Raw genomic sequence first — 26,426 nt, forward strand, 5'->3', positions numbered from 1 at the left:
TGAACTTTGAGTATCCTTCAATGGCCATCAAAATGTATATGAAAGAAAATCATTGTGTTGTTTGGTTTTTGAGAACCTGAACTAAAGTAGAAAGAGGATTAGTTTTTGGGTTGATACTGAATATGATTTATCTTTTAAATGGATGATTAGTTTTTATCTAACTTTTATGTTTTCTTTCTTGTGACTGATGGTTATGGACTATAATACTTTAGAAAGTAGGCAAGTTGAAGAGAAAAAGTCGGTAAGAATTTCTCTGAATCATATATATATAAATATATGTGTGTGTGTGTGTGTGTGTTTCCTTCCTAGGCAGTTATTGATCAGTGGAGCTTTAAGCATGTCAAAGTGGAGAATGCTACAAGGACAGGGAGTGAGTTTGATGGCACTGACAGTGACGAGAAGAAGTTTATTGCTAGTTCCCTTTGTGCTTTGATTATCTTGCTTTGTACAATTAAATTATTCATTTTAATTTATGCGTTTGATATATGATCAGAAATATTCCGTTAGCAAAAAAAAAAAATCAAAAAACGAAAGTGTTATGCATATGGGCCATTGCTTGCTTAGACAATTGGAATAAGAGAGGCTGGAGGAATACTATTAAGTTCTACTAAAATATTTGTCCACAATTTTAGATAAAACTTTAGAAGTTCTTGTAGTTTGGGAGAGAAGGAATGGACATGGTGTGGCTGTTCAATATTGGGGTAGTTGGAATTTTCTTTTGGTCATGCTCTAAATAAACTTCTTTATACTCAGTCATATTTACAAGAGTTGTATATACAGTATTTTTGGTATTTTGTTATGATATGCTTATAATTTGTTTGTTCTGTTTTTTGGGTCATTTTTTTTTTGTTCTTATTGTGGGGAAAAATAGATCCGGTGAATATGTATGTATTGCCTATGTGACCTTCAAAGATTCATATTCTCAGGAGACTGCTTGCTTGCTCAGTGTGAGTATTTCTTGGACTCATTGAAACTTTCAATTCCTGCAATCCTATGTTTCATGATCAAATTCAGATTTATTTTCATGCCTGGTTCAAGGTTATCTCTTAGATGGAAAAGAAAGAGTTGGATGGCTAGTTGGAAAGAGGTACTCTTCTCATAATCAAGTTTCATAATATGGCTTTTAGGACCTTCTCGATGGAATTTGAATTTTTCTCTTGTCAAGGCTTGGAGAAAATATGGATTATTGGTATTTTCCTTGACAAATGTGGCTGATAAATGTGCTGTCAGTGTTTCTGATAAGGAAATCACAACGAAGGTGAAATCCAAGAGATAGTCTTTGTACCACATGGGTTGGTTGTGTGGTCTACTAGTATTGGGACTAGTCTAGCTGAGAGGGACTCAATGAAATAGATTGGGCAGGTTTGTTTCATAACATTTATGCACATACAAAGCCTGAGAAACAAATTGAGTAGCAAGACTTTCTCCCTATTCTTGGTTTAACTATTCGCTGTTGCTAATTCATCAATTGTTTTGCTCTTTATTTACTCAATTTTCTCCTCTACTTTTTCCCTATTTTTATCATAAAGTCTGTCATTAGTATTCTTTATGTTGTTAGCCTTTAGGCATGTATCCACATTAGTGGTTTGTAATCCTTAAAATCTTGTAAGTTGTAACTGTTTGTGCAAATAATCTCGCAGGAGAATATTCGCCTTGCGATTCTTCAACCTTCGATCTTCCTTCTCTCTCTTCCTCGATTCCTGTAAAAAAGATTGGAGTAAATAGACCACACCCGGGGGGTGTTGGCCAAAGGCCCTCCGATGCCTAAGTTAGTTCGAGTGTTTGTAGGAAAACAATAGCTAAGCAAAGGGTACAGAGTTGTATGTATGGTGTGAACCGGGCGAGCGGAGCCGTGTATGATGGCCGGAGCCGTGTGGAGAAAATATGGAGAGTGGAGAGGGAGAGAGAGAGAGCTTCGGATATTTTTCTCGGGTTTAGAAGTAGGTTTAGATGTACTTGTGAAGTCATCTATTTATAGGAGCCTCGAGGCTATGGTTTCGTAATAGTTGATTGTACTAATCAAGTTTATTAGACATGCAGATTAAAAGTAAGCTTACAAGGAAATAATCATTCAAGGATTTCATGAACATATTAGTTCAAGAGAGTTCTATATTAGCAGGTTGCTCTTGTTTATGTGCTTACCAGACTAGTGGTCAATGTTTTACAGGTCATGACTTTTTTTTTCTCCCTCTTTGTAATGCTTGGTGTTGTTCATGAAAAGAAATAACTCAATTTTTATGGCATGTTTTTGTTACTTTTGAAATTTTTCATCCATTTTCATATTCTTTTAGAAGTTTGTCGGGTTGAATTTAGATTTGCTATTGTTTTGCTAGTTTGAGTCTAGTGCTATGTTTGACTCAAAGATTTCGTTTTCGTTTAGTTTATATAGTTTTTCATAATCTTACATGCTCTTTTCATTTGATTTCAGTATGTGAGAAGTGAGAAAAAGAAGGAATTTTACACCCAAATGTAATTGGATGAGGTTCGAGATGAATGGTCTTGTCATGTGCTAGAGCGGATTTGAGTTTGAACATTCTCCTTGTTGTTTCGATAGTATTTTGCTTACATATGAATGGATGATGGATAGATTTTCGTTTAATGGCAGGAGAACTCATAAGTTTACCTATATATGTATGTTTATTGATGTTGCAATGGCAATATATATATGAAATAGATGTGACGCCTCTATATTTTGAGATAGAAACCAAGTAAAATGTGACGTGAGACATGGAAATTTCTTACTAGAAGGGTCAATAATATTTGTAGAAAGTCAAATCATTTGTAGGCTTTCCACTTCAATATAAGCACAAAAAATGAATGCGTAAACCATAATTTGCAATAGCAGTGGCATCTTTTCAGTACATGCTTCAGTATAAACAAAACCATTGATGGTATAATGAGTATTGCGCATCAGTGTTGATATATTCTCTGATGCTATTAAAGGTTTAGGCATCGGCGGTCAATGGTTTTTTGCATATGGTAACAACTTACACATCAACGATTAAGTGAAGAGCGAAGTCGTAAATAATCTTTAGCAACGGAGAATATCCGAAGCGTATCTCTATATCATATGCATCGGTTCTTAATACTTCGGTTCTTGGGTACCTTTAGCAACGAAGATTATCCGAAGCTAAAGGTCAATTTTTGCATAGTGAATGACAAAAATGCCCCCAAACCCTAGTCCCCTCCCCCCCTCCCCATTCTTTTTGTGTGTCATCTTTTGCTATCTTGGTCCAATACATTAATCCTATAATGTGTCACATATGTGCTATCTTGTTCAATTTCCATCCAATACTTTGGCCAAATATTCACGAATAATATCTTAAAACTATTTTCTCTTCTTACTAAGAGCAGAGATTCCTTGTTGTACATTCACCTATCTCTACGTATACGCTGGGAATCTTGAGGAACACCTTTAAGTCACATCATTTTGATACAACCGTATAGTGCTCTGAAAGAGAAACAATATATACACAAGACAATTGTAATGTCTCAGGTCTAAGGATTAATTTGCATTATCACAACTTAGAATTCTTTGTTTGACACTTGTGAGTAAGATTTCTATACAAGAAATCTAGAGTTGATCGCGTTCTGTGGACTCCATCTTCTATAGAGCACCTACACATCTATCTCAGTATCTTTACACGAATGACTTGAGACTAGTCATCCTCACAATTGAGCAAATATAATGTGTACCAGTCTTTGCGGGTCACCATTGTCCAATTGGTGATCACACTATTACAAAAATTGAAATAGACGATGGGAAAACACCATCGTCTAGAATGTTTTCAAACCGACGTGAAATCGACCGCCATCTTTTGTACAGACAACAACGACGGCTATTACCCGACGTTGTTAAAACATTCAATGTCTAGAACTATTCGAACCGACGTGTAAGTACTATAAATATAGCCTAAACTGAAATCTTGAACTGCATTAGACGACAGTTTTATGAAAACTAAGCCGTCTAAAGAGTGTTACATGTCACGATCAAAACAAGAACCGCGTATAGATAGTTATCCACGTACCTAATTGAAGGAAAACAGATTTGGATAACCTAGAAACTGTCGTGGTTAACTTATATTACGTTAAATAAACCAAAGTTCCGACGTCTAAAAGTCAAAGGACATCGAGCCCCAAACCACCAAACGTTTAAAGCATATTACATGTCAGTTGTCTCTCAGTAACCGTCGTAAAATGCATTAACCACGTCCTGCATCTGGCGAACCGCTATGAGATTATCTACGTCGCATAGTAGGAGAACAACGACGTGTTAACAAAATTCAACATTTGTTTTTTGCGAGAACTGCCGTTTAAATTACACAAAGAAGCCCTTTTGACAGAGTTAGACGTCACTTGTTTATGCACAACCGACGTCTTAAAAATTTAAAATGACACAATATTACTTAATAACGATGTAACAAGGAATACTCACGACGGTTTTTTTCAAAGGCTGACGTTACAAAGGATATTGAAGGCGTGGATAGGAAATTAACCGACGTGCATTATTTTTTCAACGTCGTTGGCTTTAAAATAAAGGACGTGTTTATGTCCTTTACTATGTCATGAGGAGCTAAATGCACGACGTTGTAATCACTTACCACGTCGGTTTGGGATACATGATGACGTGGTTGTCCTTTTAAAAGGTGATTGTTATCCCCCTTGATGTGTGTATTCTCTGAGACGTCGGTCGTTTTGGAATAACTAACGTGCAAAAAATATGTCCCGACAGTTAATGGAACTGAGCTGCCTTTTTTTTCTCACTTTAGACAACAGTGGGTTTTAAGCGTGGAAGTAAGGTTTAACAAAATGGTCGGTTGGAGTTCTCCAACGTCGTGTGATCCAGAATATACGGCGGTCGTTTTTTTGTAGCCGGACACTAAAGTTTATAACGTTTTAACAAACCGACGTGTTTTTAATTTCAGATGACGGATATTCTTTTACGATGTTTTGAAGAACCCGACGTTGGTTTTATTTTACACGTCTTTTTTTCCAATTTTTGTATTGGACCATCGTACTTTGCACGTTTAACCCAGTTTTTTTAATTTTTGATTTGTCGTTCCCAAAGCATACATAATGAAAATGTGATCATAATTAAAATGATGTACAGAGTTATTAATTAATGTTATACAATTAACTGAATAACTAATGTCATACATTACAACAATCAATCAATCCATATATCTTCACACCCATCTCTAATATTTTCACCCCCGAACTCACCCATTAGGTCATCAAATGTGTCTATATTTGGTATCCCTCTAGTGAATGGCTCACACTCAATTCTAATATCACCTAGCACATCATCACCAATAACATCATTATATTCTCTATTAGGCATTGATAACTTTACCAACCAACCACTATGCATTGGGTCGTCAACATAAAATACTTGTTTGACTTGAGAAGTCATAACAAATTGCTCGTTCCTATGTCCAATTTTACTCAGATCTTTAAGGGTAATCCAAGTTCATCGATTACAAGGCCCAAAGTGTTATCTATCCAATCACACCTCAAGACTGGGATTCTAAACTTTTGGTAGTCAAGGTCCCAAATTTCTTGAATAACACCATAAAAACCCAGATTGGAGACAATAAGGTTTTTATCCTTGGCACTAGCAACATGCATAGTATGTACAAGTAAATAAACTCCACTATTTTGGACAGTTCGTGCATCATCTTGTGCATTGGTGTTAAATTTAACACCATTAATAAAATAGCTCCTATATGATGGTACTGCCATGCTTTGACTAGCTGCTAGCCACCTCAAATTTTCTGATACGCCATTATGCTCTTCCCCATTAAGTTCACTTTGAACCTGTAAATTAATAATATATATCTTAATTCAATCTAACATATAGAAAGGAAGAAAATTAAAAGTTGAATATGTCATTCAATAACATATACAACTTCAAGTGTAGCCATTGAATGAAAGTGATATTGTGCATATCTTGCAGCCACTTTATTCTCTTTCTCAATTTTGGATAAGTGGTCTTGATGTGGATCATATGTTTCCTTTATTGACACGAAAAAATCAAGAATTACGTTCCCTTGTGTATAAGATAAACATAATAAATAATAATATTTAAAATGGCTCCATATATATGAAAAATAAAACTCATACGTACTCGATATAATATAGGACTTCCTCCGTATTCTCCAATACATATAGATGTGCCTGGTTCAACAAGTCTCGATCAACTAAGCTTACTGTGCAAGCTGATAATAGCTTCGAAACTCTCATCTTCTGGCTTGAAGGCACTCCAACTGTACTAACATTAGATAAATGCTCGGCGCAAAACTCTATAGCTTCTTCAGCTATATACCGCTCAACAATGCAACCTTCAAGACGAGTACAGTTCTGAACATACCCCTTTAGCACTTTTATATGTCTTTCAAACGGATACATCCATCTAAAATATACTGGCTCTCATAGATGAACTTATCTCACAAGATGTACTACTAGATGAACCATGATATTAAATAATGAAGGCAGAAAGTACTTCTCAAGCAAACACAAAGTAACTACTACATCTTCTTCTAACTTATCTAGCTTGGAAACATCTACCATCTTTGCACATATAGCATTGAAGAAGAAGCACAATCAAGTTATTGCATACCTTGCATGCTTCTCCAAAACAGAACGAATTGCCACATGGAGCAATTTTTACATCAAGGTATGACAATCATGAGATTTAAGTCCAAGAAGTCTTGAATCTTTTAAAGATACAAGATTTTTAATATTTGAACAATAACTTTCAGGGACCTTCATACCATAGAAAAAATTGCAAACCGCTCTCTTCTCTGCTCTTGACAAATTCCAAGGCCCTGGAGGCAAGCGAGTACGTCTTTCTCCATACTCGGGTTGCAAATCAGTTTTGACCCCCATGTTCAATAAATTTAACCGAGCAGCAATCTCATCGTTATTTTTTCCAGGGATCTCCAGTGATGTACCAATGATACTATCGCAAACATTCTTCTCAATATGCACTACATCTAGGACATGCCTCACATGAAAGTATTTTCATTACTCGAGATCAAAGAATTTTGATTTCTTCTTCCAACAAACTCTGTCACCATCATTTTCGAGCCCCATATGTAATTAATATCTTCAACCATGTGCAGCACTTCTTCTCCGGTTAATGGCTCGGGAGGTGTGCCATATTCAGGTTTCCCATTAAAAGCTGCACGTCGCCTCCAATATGGATGATTGATTGGTAACCATTTTCTATGCCCAATGTAACAAACCTCGTAGCCATTTTTCAGCCTGTTACTAGGTGTATCATCGCCGCATATTGGACAAGCTTTATATCCTTTAATGACACAACCAGATAAGTTCTCATAGACATGAAAATAATTAATTGTCCACAATAATACACCTCTGAGTGTAAAGTATTCTCCTCTGTACGCATCATACACTCCTTTAATCTCATCCCACAAAGATTTTAAATCATCAATTCAAAGGCTCTAAGTAGACGTCTATATCATTTTCGAGCTGTTTAAGACCAGAAATCAATAAGGTCAACATCATGAACTTCCGTTTTATGCATAGCCATGGTGGGAGATTATATGTAACTAAGATAACTGACCAACAACTGTATCTACTACTTAAAGAACTGTGGGGATTGAATCCATTAGATGAGAGAGCCAATCTCAAGTTTCTCGGCTCTTTACCAAAATCGGGCCATTTACCATCAACAAGTTTCCAAAACGGGAAATCTGCTGGATGAGACATATGACCTTCAACTGATTTTCTAACAACATGCCAAGTCAAACTCTTAGTTGTCTTATGTGATTGAAACATTCGTTTAAACCTTGGAATTGGAGGAAAATACCACACCACCTTCACTGACACACCCTCTTTCAAGATAGAATCTTTGCCTTCCTTCCACCTTGAGATACCACATGTAGGACAATTATTTGAATCTTCATAATCCTTCCTATACAAGATGTAGTCATTGGGACATGCGTGGATTTTATCATAACTCATCCCTAAAGCAGACAATGTCTTTTTTGCCTCGTACATAGAGGAAGGTAGTGTATTTCCTTCTGGAAGCAAATCTCTATGAAGTATAAATAATTCTATAAAACAAACATCACTCATCCCATGTTTTGCTTTCAAATTATATAACTTCACCAAAGTAGACAACATCGCGTACTTACTGCAACCAGGGTACAAGGGTTGATCTCCATCCCCAATCACATTGGCAAACTTATAAGGATCAAATCCAATATCACCTAAATCATTATCATCCATCCCTAATTCTTCAGAAACAAAACTGAACCTACTTTGCTCATATTCTTCCACATTTCTACTAGCATTAGTAGTCCATTCCCAAGGTTCTCCGTGCCATGTCCAAATCTTATAGCTTTGGTCAATTCCATTAAAGTATAAGTGGTCCTTTATAATTCCAACCCCAAACAATTGAATATTCCCACATTTAACACATGGACAACGAATATGAGTTGTATTTCCAAGATTTTCTACAGCAAAATTAAAAAATCCTTCCACCCCTAACTCATATGCCTTTGATCTTCTATCCACATGCATTCATGACTTATCCATCTCAAAGACTATAAAATCATATATATAAACGTATGATATATATGCAAAGCAGAATTTTCATATGAGAGCTGCACTTCTTTGGACTATCAATGATTATCCAGCATATGCATACATGTTAGGTTGGAGTACGTCTGGCAAATTGGCATGCCCATATTGTGCATCTAATACTTCGCATCGTCAGTTATCTCATGGATCTAAGACATGTTATTTGGATCATAGAAGATTTTTACTGTCTGACCACGTATGGCGTAATCAACGAAGCCAATTTGATAATACAACGAAAAGAAGACTTGCACCTAAGAGACCATCCAGTGATGATGTGATAAATGAACTTAGTGAATTAAGAGAAATAACACATGGCAAGGATGGGAAAAAGTATACAATACTTGGGTTTGGAAAAGATCATAATTGACAAAACATTCGATATTTTTTCAATTGCCTTATTGGACAATATTCGATGTCATGCACATTGAGAAAAATGTATTTGAGAATGTGATTGGCATAATGATGAGCATTGATGGTAAAACAAAAGATTCTTTAAATGCTCGTCTTGATCTTCAAGAAATGGGTATAAGACAGAGGTATCATCCAAAAGAAGGAGATAATGGTAAGCTATTTTATCCCAGGCGATTATACATTGTCAAATAATGATAACAAAGCTTTATGTCAATGTTAATGGAGTTGAAAGTTCTAGATGGGTACTCTGAAAATTTATATTGATGTGTGAATGCTTCAGAACGTAATACTTCTGGTATGAAAACTCATGATTGCCATGTGTTCTTAGAGAGATTACTTCCGTTTGTGGTGGAGATTTATTGCTCAAAGATGTAAGTGAGCCTTTAATTGAATTATCGTACTTTTTCAAGGAATTGTGTGCTAAAGTTTTAAGAGAAGATGGCTTGAATCTTCTTGACAATCAAATTGTTATAACTCTATGCAAGTTGGAAAAAATATTCCCTCTTACCTTTTTTGACATCATGATTCACTTAACTTGCCACTTGGCATAGGAGGCAAAGGTGGCCGGTCCAGTACAATTCAGATGGATGTATCCTATGGAAAGGTAATCTCAATGTTTAGATATTAATTTTATTCATGAAATTTTTAACTGCTGATGTATGATTCTCTAATTTCAGTATTTATGATGTAATTAGGTATTTGCATAAGCTAAAGACTTATGTTCGTAATAAGGCTCATCCAGCCGAAGGTGTCTTGGGAAATGAGTGTTTAATATTTTGCTCTCGCTATTTGCATTGAGTTGAAACTAAGTTTAATAAAAGAGATAGAAACGATGATGGAGGTCAATCCGTCATATGATACATCTATGTTATCTATTTTCTCAACACCTAGTCGAGCTTTTGGGAAAGGTGTACTTAGAGAGATGAGCATCGAACTTTATAAGGGCTGCCACTCATTATGTCTTGCAAAATTGTGATGAAGCTTTGCCATTTGTCCAGTAAGAATTCTTCAACACTATAAATTCTCTGTGTATTTAATATGTTACTATTTATTTTGATCTAATATGTCACTGTATTAATTTGAATATAATCATTTGTTATGTATGTAGAGAACATAAGAACATTATAATCCAGTCTAGTGTTGATAATGTGGAGGAGTCACATAGGCTTCAATTTTCAAACTGGATTTCTAAAAGGGTATGGATAATATTGTATTGGAAAAATTATTGACTGTCATAAATATTTATTTAAAAATATTTTTTCCTTTCTATGCAGGTCACAAAACTATACAACGATGGTAAAGTTAGTAAGCAAATGCTTTATTTGGCTCGAAATCCTAAAAGGCGAGTAACTTATTATCCTTGTTATTATATTAGTGGTTTTAGATTTCATACATTGCAGCGTGATGAGAATAAAAAAACACAAAATAGTGGAGTTATGGTTAAGGGGGAGAATCAGATTGACGATGTGCCATGGTATGGAATCTTAGTAGATATTGTTGAGCTCCGTTACATATAAGGAAATAGAGTTGTATTGTTCAATTGTGATTGGTATGACACATCATGAAAAGGAACAGGTTACAAGATAGATCGTTATGGAATAATTACTGTTAATACAACACGCAAGCTAAATACTCAAGAGCCATTCGTACTAGCAAGCCAAGCAATCCAAGTTTTTTATGTGAAGGGGGTTAAAAATAAAATTTGGAGTTTTGTAGTGGAAACAAATCCAAGAAATGCTTATAGATGACTAATGATGAGATTGAGCCATTCCAAGAAGTAAAGACTTAAAATCAAAGCATGCATGCCATCCAAAATGATGTTGAAGACAACGAAATTGATTGAAGAAAGGATGTGATTCAACTTACAACTATGGGATGAGTTGTCATGTAATTGTGATTGTCTATTTTTTTGTAATCATCTAATTTTTTTTTTTTTTGGATTGACTATTTTTAGTTATTTTTTTTGGAGTCTGATTGGTTATTATCAATCAATTTTTTTTAACTTATTCTAATGGGAAATTGACATTCAAACGTTTTTCCTAGAGGACATATTTCTCCTCGAAAATAGTCAAACAATTCAGATGAAAGGAGAACCCCTCAAAAATATTCAAGCAATTCGGACGAAATAAGAAGTCTCTCAGAAATAGTCAAACAATTCCGTCAAATGTAATAAGAAGGCCCTCAGAAATAATCATCCTATTTCATCAAATGTACTTTTGGTCGGTAATAAAGTTGGCGCCAAGTCTTCCCTCCAAATAAATTACATTTCCAACAACAATTGAGACTTTTTATGAGGGTATTTGCTTTGTCGGAAATAAATTTCAGGCCCGTGACATATTTCCAATGGACAACATTTTTTGGTCGGAAAAAACACTATTATGAGGGAATTTGGGCCCTCAAAAAATGTTGGCAGTAATGACCCTTTTTTGTAGTGTCTGTAAATTGCTTGTTTCCAAAAAATTTCACGTGTACGAAACTCAATTCAAATATCCACAACCGTTCAGCATGCACAAGGTTAGAATTCACGCAATCCAACATCCAATCTTTGTGGCATCAGGCCTTACAAAAAACACTAGGGCAATTTCAGAGCATGCTAATTTAGTTAATTTACAAAAGTAGTACGAATATATGAGAATATCCTACATAGTGGAAGAAAAAAAAAGATGAGTGGTGGGTGATGATCACCCGGTGGTGGTGCTCTGATACACTCTTACTGCTTGGGGGTGCAAAACAGTAAAAAATGTGAGTGAACAAAAGAAAGTTTTGGAAAATAGAATATCAACATACTAAACAAATAAGGGAATGTAATATAACATGCAAACTAGGGGTGGGTGCGGTCCGGTTTGGTCCGGTTCTCACCTCAAACCGGAATAGAAATTGGTATTATTTAATCGGTCCGATTCAGGCAAAAAAAATTTCAAAAACCAGCCGGTTCCGTTTTGACCGGTTCCGGTTTTGAACCGGATTATTATTTTAATTATTTTAAAAAAAAATTTATTAATTTTTTTAAAAAATTATAATTAATAACTTATTTTTTTGGCTTAAAAATTAACAAATAATCCAATTTATACATTTAGAAATTTTTTGAAGTTGAACTTGGAAAAATAGTAATTATAAAATTTAAAATATGGCATTATATTTTAAAATTTTGTAAAAAAAATAAAAATAAAAATTATATGACCGGTTTGATTCGGTCCGGTCCGGTGCGGTGTAAAACCAAAACCGAACTGTTCGGTCTGTTTGTTGACTTTTTGGTCAACCGATTTTTTCCCCTTTTTTATCGATTCATTTCCCCTTTTTTACGATTCATTCGGTGTTCGGTTTTCGGTCCCGATGCTCACCCCTAATGCAAACCTTAATATGAAAGAGAGAGGGAATTCCAGAGAAACGTACCGATTCAAACATTCAGATGACTTTGGATGATTGAGAAATAGAAAGACTAGATGAGGGAGGTTCTGCGACAACAAAAGAGGAAGTGAAAGAGAATAGGGAGTTTTTGCAACAAGAGAAGAGGAATACACAAATTTATGTATGGTAGGTGAAATTTTGGGAGTTATGATTAAGATTCATTCATAAATTAATGAAGAAAAAAGGCGTGACTGTAAGGAAGAACAAAGACATGTTTTTTTTTTCTTCTTGAAAGAAGCATGACTTGACACATGGGCTAAAGGGAAACTGTAGCCTACCCATTTGCACCATAAGCTTGCTTTTTCTCATAAACTGTTTAAATGCATTTCAACGGTTGCGATTGATTCTCATATAAGGTTCTCACTGTTCTCACCTGATTCGAGTCCAAATTTACATACAATTATTGAAGCTGCTCTGCCCAAATTTAAGGGGGGTGCATTCAATTCAAACTTTTAATGACTTTTATAGAGTTTAAAAATCTGGAAGTATTTAATTTAGACTTTTAAAGAGTATATAAAAGTATAGTGCTTTCTTTTCAATGAAATCGCTATTTCTAAAAAAAAAATCTAGTGGTATTCAATTGTGACTTTTAAAAAGTATTTAAAAGTTTGGTGGTATCCAGTTATGAATTTTAAAAAGTATTTAAAATTTTAGTGGTATCCAAAAAGTTAATGACTTTTAAAAAGTTTATTAAATAAATGACTTTTTCATACTTTTAAGGTTAATTATTTAGAGTAAAAGTCTTGCCAATTTATTAGTGACTTTTAAGAAATTGCTAATTCTATGAAAAATTGAATACACCCCAAGTCCCCCCCGTAAGTTCCCTTATTTGAAATCATCGGCCCATCGTGATGCACCTCTCAGCCCATCTGGACTTGAGCCCTCTCTTCGTCTTCTCAGCGTGAAACTCCATCGCTCTCTATTCCGTCGGTCTCTCTCTCCAGCTCTCTCTTCCGCTCTCTCGCTCGCTTCGGCTATCGCTCTTTTCCTGCTCACTGCCTCTCCCTCCTCTTCGCGCTCTCCCTCGTACTTGCTCTCACTTACATCTACAACGTGGTAGCTCTCTTGGATCGAGGAGGTGGTCGCTCTCTCTCAGCTCAGGTAGACAGTTCTCCCTCCTTTTTCTCTCTTTAATATTAGCTTGGTAAATTTGGTGAATTTGTTTAAATTTGTATTTTGGGTTTGATTAAGATGGTGGGTTGAATATGAAGTTGAACTTTCATTCAAGTGGGAAATTCTGGATTTGGTTTTGTTGATATGGCTGAAATTTGCATTACACATTTACCATGAGAAGAAAAACAAAAGAAAAGCGGGGATCTCTTAAAACTATGTTTAGATTTAGCTTCTTCAAATGATCAATGCAACTTTTGATAAAAAATTAAAAATTAAAAATCATTGCAACTTCCTTGAGCAGAGTTTGGTTTCTGATCAATCAGCGTGGTGCAATAGTCTAGTGGAAGTCCAGTCGTGCCATTTTGATCTTAGCCTACTGTATTTATATCTTAGAGTGGAACCCATGAGTTTTCATAGAACCTGAAAATGCCATTTAATATGATGCAACAGGAGAGCATATATAAAAAAAGAACAAGAAAACCTTTGTAATTTTGTAATTTGGACAGCAGTAGCATTCAGGTCGGTGAGGTATGGCGGCAGTGTCTATGCGCAGCAGGAGTAGAAGTACGGAGCTTTCCCCAGAGGAAGAAAGGATTTTGATAAGAGACATTGCTTTGGCTGCTGAAGCTAATTCCAAAGAGGGTGACATCTTCTACTTGCTTACTCAGAGGTTTGAACTTTGTGTCTTGTTTGTCTAAACATAATATTATTTTTCTTAATAGCATGTTGCATTTGATTATTAATTTTTTAAATTATCAGAAATTTGTTCTTCTTTGTGAAATGTTCATGTTTCGGTGTTTTTTAAATTGGTTTTTTTTAAAAGAAAAATCTTGGTTTGCTGCAAAAGGGGCTGTAAATTCATATGTTCTAATGAATGCTTTTGTTTTATGGGCTCATCTTGAATATGAAAATTGCTTCTAATGTCTTTTTAATTGGTTCCCAATATAGATGGTGGCAACATTGGATTGATTATGTGAACCAGGACCAACCCAATAACCCAAATGATGTATCCTTTGTGTCAGAGCATTATGATTCGGCTGGTTCCAGTACCTTGAAGAGGCCTGCTGGTATTGATAATTCTGACTTAATATATGATGCAGCATCAGCGGATACCAATTTGGGCATTGACATACATGATACTTTACTAGAAGGCCGTGATTATGTGTTGCTGCCACAAGAAGTTTGGAACCAATTGCATACATGGTGTGGAAATGTCATGCCTTTCTTTGTTATCCCTACCACTCTGAAAATTCGTATTCACATAGATGTTGTTGTACACACACACACACACACACACACACATATATATATCTATGTAAATGCAATGTATTCAGATGTGGGATATATTACTAGACTTCTGGTTGATGTCATTTTGTTTACTAGGAAATGATGAGAAAGGTATTGCATCATGCCTTATATAAGCAAACTCAGAAGTAATACTGAGACACCACTACCACTAATTGAATTGAATGAATTGTATTCTAGAGATTTGTTTCTTTCCTTTAAAAAAAAAAAAAAAATTGTTGCAATGCAAACAGTCGATTGAGAACAGTGAACATTTTAGGAATAAACCAGCCTTCTGTAAAATCTCTTTAGATTTGCATTTCAGTGACTGTACAGCATATACATACTTTGGATTGGAAGGAATAATGAAGACTGTACTATCTCTCCTTACTCTTAAATGATTACCCTTGTGAACTGATGTCAAGTTTCATTTCTGTGTTTTCAACCTGTTGGATTTATCAATTTCTAAGTGTGGTTGGAGGAGAATGTTTAGTCTAGAGTATTCCCTTCCAAAAAAAAAAAAAAAAAGTTAGGTGTAGACTACATGTGCTGTATTCCTGCAACCTGAAGTGTAAATAGAATTAATAGTGTTTGCTGGTTATAGGTATGGTGGTGGTCCAACATTGCCAAGGAAAGTGATTAGTTCAGGTCTTTCTCAGACAGAGATGGCAGTAGAAGTGTACCCTCTGCGTCTTCAATTACTTGTGATGCCAAAAGGTGACCGCTCTATTATAAGAATAAGCAAGAAGGTAAAATAGGCAGGTCTTGATATACCACTTTCTTCAGTGGCAATTGTGCCTCTTTAGTAAGGTCTTACTAAGTATATGCTGATTTATTTATTTATTTTGTTAACCTGAAGATTGAAATATTTTGGGCAGGAAACCATTGCAGAACTTCACAGAAGAGCTTGTGATATCTTTGATCTTAGCATGGAACAAGTAATAGTTTCCTATGACTCTGCTACTACTGCATCTAGTTTCAGTGTCTTTATTTTAAATCTTTTATTCAGCAGCTCATTTACTCCAGCTATTTTGTTACTTGAGAGTTTCCTCACCTGAAGGTATGCATTTGGGATTACTATGGCCGCCGGAAACATGCACTGATGAACGACATGGATAAAACACTTGATGATGCCAATATACAGATGGATCAAGATGTGAGTCTTAGTTTGTTCCACCACTTTATTAGAACAACTATGCAAAATTCTGCTTTAGCATAGGGCTTCATAATTTTCATATGATGGTACATAGGACCTTTCATACGTTCATGTTCTGATTTAAGGCTACAGTTCCATAAAGATGTTTCTTCATCTTGGAATCTCGAACGTATTACTCCTTTTGCATGATATCATCGGAAGATTCCTATTTTCATAAATAGGTTATGGGTGTTTAAGTTTGTGTTGAAGTTTGCTTCAAAGCATCAAGTATGGATATATTGCTTTTGTGTTGCTGTGCACCAGAAACAGAATGTTTAATATTATTATTTACCATGTTGGTTTACAAAAGCATCTGTTCTGTTTGCACACTTTTTCTTTGAGAGGTTATGTTGCCAGATCATGTGCCTCTGTATTTAGGATTGGTGCATTGATGTGCATTTTGACAAATCTTGACAATTCGATTAATCTGATGGAATTAAATCAGTACATGTAAGATTAGAATAAAACTCCGTTTTCACCTTACCACAATTCCATCTCGCTGCCTGTCTCTTTTTCCTTCCCTCAAGTCATCTTTCCACCTTTTCCGTAAAATCACAAAAAACTTTACACAGCTGTGTCATTTGATAGTATCCAGATATCTACTGTCTTTTATCCTAAAAGTATAACAGGATCCATAATATGTATGGATGGGTGAAAGCGTCAAAGGCCTACTTTGGAAGTCTATAATTTTTTTAATTCTTGGGTTGATGACATTAGTGAATCCTACTAATTCTGTCTTCCTCTCAGATTCAATTGAAGAACATGACATCCATGTTCTTTTCTTTTATTTTTATTTTTTATAATTATAATTATAATTTTTATGAAGAACACCCATTTCCATAACAACCACTCTAATCTTTCTTAAGAAGAAGGCAAATGGGATATTGTTTATTGGAATCAAATTCTAAATTTGGATACTTATGAAACAGCAGCTGTAGCTATTTGACTGCTTGACATTTTGGAGAATAGAGGGGAGAAGAGACTGACATTGGAATGGGTTAGGGCTAAGGTCCAAAAAGAGAGTTTTATTCTTATCTGATGTGGACTGATTAATTCCATTAGGCTCCATTTGGGTGGAAGTGGGCTCCATTTGGATGGAAGTGGGCTCCATTTGGATGGAAGTGGGCTTCATTTGGATGGAAGTATTTGAAAGAAATGATTTGGATTCGACAACAAAGCTAAATTTGCTAAAGAAAAATTTGAAAACATTGGATTGTATGTATGTGAAACAACTTGATGTAATACATTTGAAATGAATTTGAAATGACTATATGCATCGAGTCATTTGAAATCCATTTGTTTTCTTTAGTTCCTTCTTATTCAAATCTTGGCATACATGGACTGTAGTAGTCTAAATAAGCAGATGTTATAATGTCACCTAAATTCCTAGATTTGAAATCACTCCATCCAAATGGCCCTTAGCTTAATTGAATGTTAAAGATTCATTTAATTGCACATAAATGCACGATGCTAAATGCAGAAGCTCATGATCTGTATGGTTCCAGTTAGAGAGTAAGATGTGTCGCTTCCTATGAAGTAAATAATTTCTTTCAGTCTATCATTTTTAGTTCATGATGCATTGCTACACAAAACTTGATGAGTTTAACATCTTGGTAAAAGTCATAGAGAGTAACATGTCTAAATACTGCAAGTGCTTATTACTTGACAGCTTTCTTTCTTTTCTTCTTCTTCTTCTTCTTCTGTTTTTGTCTTTTTTCCCCCAATTTCATGTTGGTTTTGTTTTGTAATCAATTAAAACAGATTCTGGTGGAGGTGCTTAACCCTGTCAATGGTACCACATTGGGCAGATCCACAAGTTCTGTTCGCTACAATGGATCTTTAGAGAAGGAAGGTGCCTCTGTTCTTGTAGAGCCTTCTAAGTCAAGCTTGTCGATTGCAGGAGGTTTATCTGCAACCAAGGGCGCATCAAGAAGCTACAGCGTGGAGCTCATACAAAGTCAAGGCCTAATTGCTAGAGAATTGGATACTCCATATGGGACAATTGGTGTTAGTACTAGGGGGTCGTCTTGTGGCTTGACAGGGTTGCAGAACCTTGGGAATACTTGTTTTATGAATAGTGCTATACAGTGCCTTGTTCATACTCCGGAGTTTGCTAGATATTTTCGGGAAGACTATCATCAGGAGATAAACTGGCAAAATCCTCTGGGCATGGTTGTAAGTTTCTAATATAGTATATTTGCATGGTTCACTTTTTATCTGAGTATCCTGAAACCTATAATTTTGTTGTTATAAAAGACCGCCAAATTTTGTGAGTCAGTTTTTAAAATTTAATTTCCTTTTTTTTTTTTCCTAGTGTTGTCTTCTAAGTGGCTTTGTTGCTGCCATTTGCTAAACTCAGAAAGTTTATTTTATCAAGCATGCAGTATCTAGCTGTATGTGACACTTGCACAAAATTATTGAGGTCTGACATAATTTCTGCTCCTTATTCTCCTTTTAGCATTTTAGGATTTTCTAGATTGAGAAAAATTCAATAAGCACATGAATGATGAGTCGCTATTAGCTTATGTGGTTCATGATTTGTGTAGTTATGGAAACACACACAATTGATTTTAGTATTTCCAGTTATCCTCTAGTTGACTTAGCCACAAGTTTTTTTTGGGTGCCTCTTGTGGATATGTTGTTGACAGTTGTATTTTTGTCCACTTTATTTTGATAACCTGGTTTTGTTTCTCATAAATAGAAAACTAGCTTAGCTAGCTACCTTGCATCATGCTTGTGGTGATTGAATACTCAGCTAAACTCAACAAAGGCAGCCACAAGATTCCTTGTTTTGCATGTATCTATAGATATACATATTCCTAAATGTAGAAAGCGCTTCTCGAGAGGGAATCCTGTTTTTTTTTCTTAACAAACGTGCAAAAAATAATGTGTTCAATAACATGTCAATACTCATCAATGCATATTACATTTTAGGTGTTTTAGTCTTGGATTGGTTAATCGCTTAAATGTTAGGTTTTAAGTATGACTTAAACAATTAAACCTGTCAATAGATGGGATCAAAGTTGAAAAAATTGAGCATAAGTGACATGCCTATGAATGCTAGTACTTGAGAGCTTTATGAATGCTAGTAGTGAGACCTCCATGATTGCTTTTATGTTCAGTCAAACATATTTTCAAGGAGTACCTTGACTCTTCTTGAGGGTATTGCTGTAAATACTTGTTAAAATTAGCTTGTTGATTGAAATCCAAGCAAGCGATTTGAAGGATATACTGAGATGGTGTTTGATGTTTCTGTGTTTTCAAAATTTTACTGATTTGCTTTTTTGGCTGAATTTTTTCACTGAATTGGTCAAAATGTAGGGTGAGCTAGCTCTAGCATTTGGTGAGTTACTTCGGAAGCTATGGGCACCTGGACGAACACCGGTTGCTCCTCGACCTTTTAAAACAAAACTTGCTCGTTTTGCACCTCAGTTTAGTGGTTACAATCAGCACGATTCTCAGGTTTGGTACTTGACACTATGTTTTCAGCAGTGTGCACACATGCAATTTGGATGAACTTAAAAGCTAATTGTTGTTTCAGGAGCTTTTGGCGTTTTTGCTAGATGGTCTTCATGAAGATCTGAATCGTGTGAAACACAAACCATATATAAAGTCTAGAGATGCTGATGGCCGGCCTGATGAAGACGTAGCTGATGAGTATTGGGCAAACCACATTGCTCGTAATGATTCTATAATTGTTGATGTCTGCCAAGTGAGTATGTCATTGAAAAAATTATATGTCAAAAAATTGTTGTTACACTGCTGCTTCAAGTATTTTTATTTTTATTGTTTGTTTGAATTTGAAGTTGATTCTGCTTGTTATCTTTTCTTCCATTATGCTTTTTCAATCAAAGACGTACTAGATAATGCTAGATAGGGTTTGCAAGACACAGCGCTTGTAAAATAGTGTCAATCTTTGCCATGATGTAGTATATTTGTAAAGAAAGAGATATGCCTTTGGTTGTGCTGGGTATCTCTCCATATGGTGGATGCGGATACCTGGATTCTTGCAATACCTGGTGTGTTGCAACTTCAAGTGCTGTTCTAATTGCTGTTTTTTTAACACTGTTGGGATTTGGTGCTAGATGTCTATCTTGCTTCCTACTTGTATTTTTGCTTGCAATTCTGTTTCCTTTTTGTTAAATGATGCATGCCCTCCCCTCAATGTAGGTAGATGATGCATACCTCCCTTGCTACCATTGTCATTGAACAATGTTATTGATGTATTAAAAGTATATTATTATCCAACATGTGGATAAAGCTTGGTGGTCAACCTTAATTTTATTTGATATGAAAATGTTCTTTCAAGGTGAGGAACTTACCATTTTGTTCTTTCTTACACTCCTAATGCAGGAGCATCTACGAAGCTCTCTAAGATTACTTAGGCCTGTGACTCAATTGGGCTAGGGTTCTATTTACTTTAAATTATTAGGTACTTTTTTTTCCTACTCTTACTAGGATTTGGTTTAATTTCTTGTTTAGGTTTTTAATTTCCTATGTCAATTAGGTTTTCTGTATTCTAGTATAAATAGGCTCGTTAGAGACTCTTGTATTGAGTTTTTGTTGATAAATATAATTTCAGACTTTAGTCTATAGATTTATATTGGGATTTTGCCCTAGAACTCAATTATCTTCGTTCCAACTTCGATTCTACTGCTTTATCCTTATATTCTCTGTATTTTGGGTATGTTTGGGTATAGCCTCTGCCTTGCATCAACTCCTCATCACCTTATGGATCTCCTAAGAACAACTGCTACTCCTGCACCTTGCACCACTGCCCCAATATTCTGTCAACCCCACCCTTGTACCACCTACAATAATTCAATTGTATGGTCCATCTAATCCTTCCAATTTGTTCTCTCTCCTTTCTGTCCAGTTTTGTCACAATTCCTTCACCTGCAGTAAAGAAACCCAATGCTAATCTATTCCAAGCAGAGACATATTTTAATATTATCCTTGACAAGGGGAAGATCAAAGCAAATGGCTTTTGTAGCCATACAAAACAAGAAACACAATTGGCATAACCTTTATGGGCATTGGTTGTAAAGGTTGTCGCTATATCTGGGTAAGTTAGTACTGCTGTGAGTCTGACAGTTTTGCTAGATTTATGTTTTCAGTCTAACGTAACTTCTGCTTTGAGCGATGTGGAGGTTTAGTGGTACTTATATGTCATGGAGATTTGGTTAGTTTTGCACCTTTATCGTTGGATGCTCAAGAGAGGCTCATTTACTTATGTTTTGTCATTTGAACCTCTTATCTCCAGCTATTGGAGCGGTTTTGTCAAACTTTAAACATGTTTTACTTTTTAAATAGATTTTTGAGGTTAGCTTATGAAATTTTAGGTTGTTCGAAGTTTTAAGAAATCTTGTAGGTTTGGGGTATTTGGATTCTTATCTGGTTTATATCTTAAGGTAATTGATTAGAGCTTTTATGTGCATTTGGGAAATTAGTATCTTGGGGACTCAAGTGATGGATTTGTATTGGAGCTTGGGTGGGTCTGGAATCCGAAGAAATTTAGCATGATATCAAGAGTGGTGGCGGTAGCTTCAAGATGAGTTGCAGTAGAGTGGCTTTGGATTGAAAAAAAAAGAAGGCAGAGACAAAAGTCGGGGATGTGGTAGAGTGCAAATTGATGACCAGTGACAGCTCCTTAACTTCTGGAGGTTAGCATCACATCTGAAAAGTTCAAATGTGGGGCCTGTTATTTGAACACTTCGATAGGGAAGCGTGTGCTGTTTAAGCAAACCACAGGGAAGTTTATGTTATTGACTGAGTTAGACAGAAACATAGAAGTTATTTTTATTTTTTGTTAAATACCTCTTGAATTTTCCTCTTTAAAGTTCTAAGTTGTTGTCTGTTGACATACTAATTGTTTTGATTTGCTGCCACAGAGTCACATGCAACACTTAGTTAACATTAGGTGACACTTCCAGGATGACATACAATCCTAAGGTTTTTGCTCCAACCTCAAAATCTCATCATGAGTGTTTCCAAACCAGTATATGGCAACTTGCCACTCATTTGGCTTAGCTGGTGCCTGAGTTTAAATATGTTGGTTGTAAATCTAGGTTTGAACTTTGTAAGTGTTTCCTTACCCTTGTCTGATTCTTCTCCTAGTGGGCTAATTCTATGGCTACTTGTTCTGACAATTCTATTCATGGAATAAGCAAATGATGGTTTTTGACTTTTCTTTGAATTTATTTTTTTGATTACATTATATGATGCACCAATTAGAAGCTTCCTGATTTTGTATCTCATTTATCAAAATAAAATCCTATTTTTACTGTTTGATGCTATGAAGGTCGGTGAGTCATGGCTTGGCATTTTCAAATCTAGATATGTTTTTACTGAATCTGGATCCTAATCGAAATGCTTATCCTGGTAGTTTGTATAAATGAAATTTTTGGCTGTGCTTATAAGGACTAAGAAAATATTGTTTGATAAGTGCTAACAAGATTGCCTTTATATGTCAGCTCAGCATAAATCCCCTAATGAAACGCTCCTACAGAATGTGTTTTTAAAACTTCATTACTTCAATCCATATATAAAGTACAAAATAGTTTTTCCTCACGGTTATGATGTTTCCTGTTTTACAGGGCCAGTATAAGTCAACTTTGGTTTGTCCCATTTGCAATAAAGTCTCTGTTACTTTTGATCCTTTTATGTACCTTTCATTGCCACTCCAGTCCACCACCACTAGAACAATGACAGTAACAGTTTTTACTTGCGATGGAAGTGCATTGCCATCTGCTTGTACTGTCACAGTCCCCAAACAGGGACGTTGCAGGGACTTGATCCAGATGCTTAGCAATGCTAGTTCTGTAAAGCACAGTGAGAAGCTTTTGCTTGTGGAGGTCTGTAGCATTTACATTTGGAATCTGATGCTTCTGTTCTTCTTTTGGAATGTGTATGGTTCGTTGAACTTATTCAATTTGTGGTTCACAGATACAACACCATATGGTTCAGAGATTTTTAGAAGACCCATTAATATCATTATCTACCATCAAAGATGACGACCATCTTGCTGCTTTTAAGGTTCCAAAGTTGGCAAACACAAAATATCTTCAATTCATACACCGCCGTCGAGAGCAGTATGTATACTTTGATCTTGACCTTATAGTCTGCACTGTGCTTAGAAAGGCTGTCACCCACTCACCCCAAGTTTGATTCCCGTGTTTTCCTTGTTTGATTAGTCCCTGATCTTAATCATTTTGTGCTTAACTAATTTAGCCATTTTTATATGTATCCTGAAAAAAGGCTGGTTGTTTAGTCAAGACTGCAAAAATGTCGTTTTTCCGAAAGCAGTTTGTCACATTTTCCTAGTCAGAGCAGCGTGTAAAATGATTAATGTGGTGTTGACTTGTCTTTCTCATTTTGAATCATAAACAACAAAATTGATGTGGTGTTGATTTGTCTTTCACTTTGAACTATAAACAACTGCACTTGTTTTTCTGGAGTTATCTGGTAGATTGATCATTTTATAGCTTCTTCTACTAACTTTTAATCGTCTCCTAGAGGAAATAGTGATTCGCAGATCACATCAGGATGGAAACCCTATGGAACACCTCTTGTCTTGCCAATCTCATGTGATGATGAAATTATTGGAGGCAACATACTGATGATGGTTCATAAAATGCTCTCTCCAATGCTTAGAACTAAAAGTTTGGAGCATACTAAGATATCTGGTGTAATGTCTGCAACAGAAGGATCAGACCCCTCTCTTGACTTGTGTTCCGGCGAAGCATGTACTGATTCTGTTGTATCAAATTCAGCAAATAAGGATATCACTAGTTCTAAACCAGTGTCTTCTCTAGAATTGCCTCTTCAGTTGGTCGGAGAAAATAATACATGTACTGATCTATGGGTGGGGGTAGAGAAAGCCATCAGACTGGCCTCATCATCAACATCAATACTAATATATGTTGATTGGTCACAGAAGTTTTTAGAAAAGTATGACACCCATTATCTGGAAAACTTGCCAGAAGTTTTTAAGTATGGACCTGTAACAAAGAAAGCCCGCACTGAACCTCTCTCGTTGTACACCTGCCTTGAAGCTTTCCTACGGGAAGAACCACTAGTACCTGAAGATATGTGGTTAGTCTCTCTCTCTCTCTCTCTCTCTCTCTCTCTCTCTCTGTGTTCAAAGTCACCCAAATGATAATATAGAATTATAGGTAACTACACAAGGCTTCAGGTGTGTGCGGGATCCAGTGCCTTTTTTATATTAATTAGGGTGTAGAATCGTTTAGGGCTTAGCTCTCCCCTAGAGGGTTTATTATTTTTTCGGTGTTGAATTGCCATTTAGGGCTTAGCTCCTGGGTTTTGTGCAACCAAAACCCTAGAGCTAAGACCTAAACGGACGCATTTTATTCACATTTAATGTGCCCTTTGAACATCAAGACGTGCTATTTGGATGGAGCAGTATCCTGCTTAACAAGCAGATTAATGATAACTGTATATCCATGTATCAATGATGGATTAGAAGGAAATTTATGGTTTTCTGCATTGTGGGATGAACCGAATAGTTTTATTTTTCAAATTGTTTGGCAGTGTCAATTTCATCTGAACTTCGAAGACGTGTCTCACACACACATTCTCCTGTACTAAGAGGTGAGAGAGATGAAAGTTAGAAAAAGGAAAGAGAAATAAACAAAAGAAAACAAATAGGAAAGTAACCAAAAGTAAAGAATGATTGAATGGCATTGAGAGTGTATACCACATATAGATTGACTCAATGATAAATTTTATAAGGCGCATCACTTAGCCATTTGGTACATTTGGTTGTGTTTGGAGATCAGGAGTTTTGTATTAAAGATCTGGGTGTTTGGACAGGAGAATGTGTGCATAAGTATAAATTTATATGTCTGATGAATGCGAAATTGATGGTGATCAAGGGGCCTAGATTTGCTAGAACTTTTTGTGAGAATACCACCTTTGGTGCTACAGAAGATGGTGCGAGTATTTTCTTTCGGAATTTGAGTGCAATTGTTACATGATTGCAAATGCCTTACAATTGCTATTTTAGAGATGAATGAGTTGTTAAAAACTTGTAATTAGGAGCCAGATTTTTGAGCTTTATGAAGCAACTTTAGAATGAAGCATTTTTAAATTTCTAGTATAAAATAGTTCTGTGGTTGTAGTCTGGCAAAGTATCTAAACTGTCAAAATATTATGGTGGTATCTGATAAAGAGTCATCTGTCTAGTTAGTTTCTTTTGTTAAAAGAGGAAACATTGCCATTCATCTACGAAATATGACCTATTAATAAAATATACGGTGAAGGTACTGTCCCCAGTGCAAGGAGCGAAGGCAAGCAAGTAAAAAGCTTGATCTATGGAGGCTTCCAGAAGTGTTAGTCATCCATCTAAAGAGGTTCTCATACAGTAGGTCGATGAAGCATAAACTGGAAACCTTTGTCGACTTTCCGATTCATGACTTTGATCTAACAAATTACGTAGCTAGCAAGAAAAACGCTCGACGTCAACTTTATGAACTCTATGCCTTGACCAACCACATTGGCGGAATGGGTAGCGGGCACTACACTGCGCATATCAAGGTGAGTATCTGGAAGGATTTCTTTGGTTGAAATATCAGCTGCATTTGGTATAAATCTTCTTATCGACTGTTATTGTTGTACAGCTTCTAGATGAGAACAGGTGGTATAGTTTTGATGACAGTTGTGTATCGCCCATAAATGAAGAAGAGGTGAAGTCAGGAGCTGCGTATGTACTCTTTTATCGGCGTGTTGCGACTGAAGATGCTGATGCTAGCTGCTAAAAATGTGGTCCAATCCTGTGTAGGTGAGGTGACGACTCTGTTTAATCAAAAAACTAGCCTCTCTAGGGCATCTATATTTCTTGCAAACCCTTGTTTTGTAATCGAAACAAACTAAAGCCATGCTCGGTTTGTTTAAGAGACAAGTCAAGCTGGGGCTTAGGCATGTTCGTCTCGTAAAGCTAGTGACAACTTGATTAGAAGAACTGTAGTGTTCTTAGAAGTGTCATGTCTGTAATTTTTTTAAATTTTATGTTGAAAATGTGTTTGTTTACTATAAAATATCCATGTCCTTGTTGCTATTTGTTAATTACTATCATAGTAAAATATCCATGTCCTTGTTGCTATTCGATGAAAATATTATTTTTTTGAGCTGGCAATATTTTGGCAAAATACTATCTAGTTATTGTGATAATTTTGATATTATAGTTTTGAATTCTGACCTTCATATTTTCCTTCATTATGTTGATTTATTTATTAAATACATTGCAATAATTTCGATAATATTGCACAATAAATACGAACATGTCACAAATTATTTAAGAAAATCCATCGCGTGCTTGCAAGGCCTGGGATTTGAACCCTTGTCAACATGGTAAAAATTATCTTTAAATATTTTCAAGTACTTGAGT

General features: G+C 35.7%; 1 protein-coding gene across 9 annotated transcripts; it reads left to right on the forward strand.

The window, feature by feature from the left end:
- The first annotated feature begins 13,246 nt into the window (after window positions 1–13,246).
- Window positions 13,247–26,076, forward strand: UBP5 (ubiquitin-specific protease 5). 9 transcript variants are annotated; one of them, XM_089042710.1, is made up of 15 exons: window positions 13,268–13,530; window positions 14,052–14,212; window positions 14,491–14,745; window positions 15,431–15,575; window positions 15,705–15,764; window positions 15,872–15,982; window positions 17,783–17,813; window positions 17,922–18,196; window positions 19,343–19,483; window positions 19,563–19,733; window positions 22,618–22,875; window positions 22,967–23,112; window positions 23,537–24,115; window positions 25,303–25,576; window positions 25,660–26,076. In XM_089042710.1, the coding sequence occupies exons 2-15, from the start codon at window positions 14,073–14,075 to the stop codon at window positions 25,795–25,797; spliced, it is 2,724 nt and encodes a 907-aa protein (XP_088898836.1). In that variant the 5' UTR covers window positions 13,268–13,530; window positions 14,052–14,072; the 3' UTR covers window positions 25,798–26,076. The 9 variants fall into 9 exon arrangements, with proteins under 9 accessions (XP_088898832.1, XP_088898835.1, XP_088898836.1 ...); XM_089042711.1 differs by having other exon boundaries at window positions 15,887–15,982; XM_089042706.1 differs by having other exon boundaries at window positions 13,247–13,530; window positions 14,062–14,212; window positions 17,783–18,196.
- The last annotated feature ends 350 nt before the right edge of the window (window positions 26,077–26,426 follow it).

Source organism: Prunus mume, linkage group LG8 (genome assembly GCF_029339155.1).
Source record: "Prunus mume cultivar Tortuosa linkage group LG8, ASM2933915v1, whole genome shotgun sequence".
Lineage (NCBI taxonomy): Eukaryota > Viridiplantae > Streptophyta > Magnoliopsida > Rosales > Rosaceae > Prunus > Prunus mume.

Excerpts from the sequence above, each read along its gene's own strand:
- UBP5 (XM_089042706.1), top strand. The coding sequence starts at position 14,073 with ATGGCGGCAGTGTCTATGCGCAGCAGGAGTAGAAGTACGGAGCTTTCC. Across the intron at positions 14,746-15,430 it reads TGGAACCAATTGCATACATG|GTATGGTGGTGGTCCAACAT; the intron begins GTGTGGAAATGT and ends TGCTGGTTATAG. Across the intron at positions 19,484-19,562 it reads ACAATCAGCACGATTCTCAG|GAGCTTTTGGCGTTTTTGCT; the intron begins GTTTGGTACTTG and ends TTGTTGTTTCAG.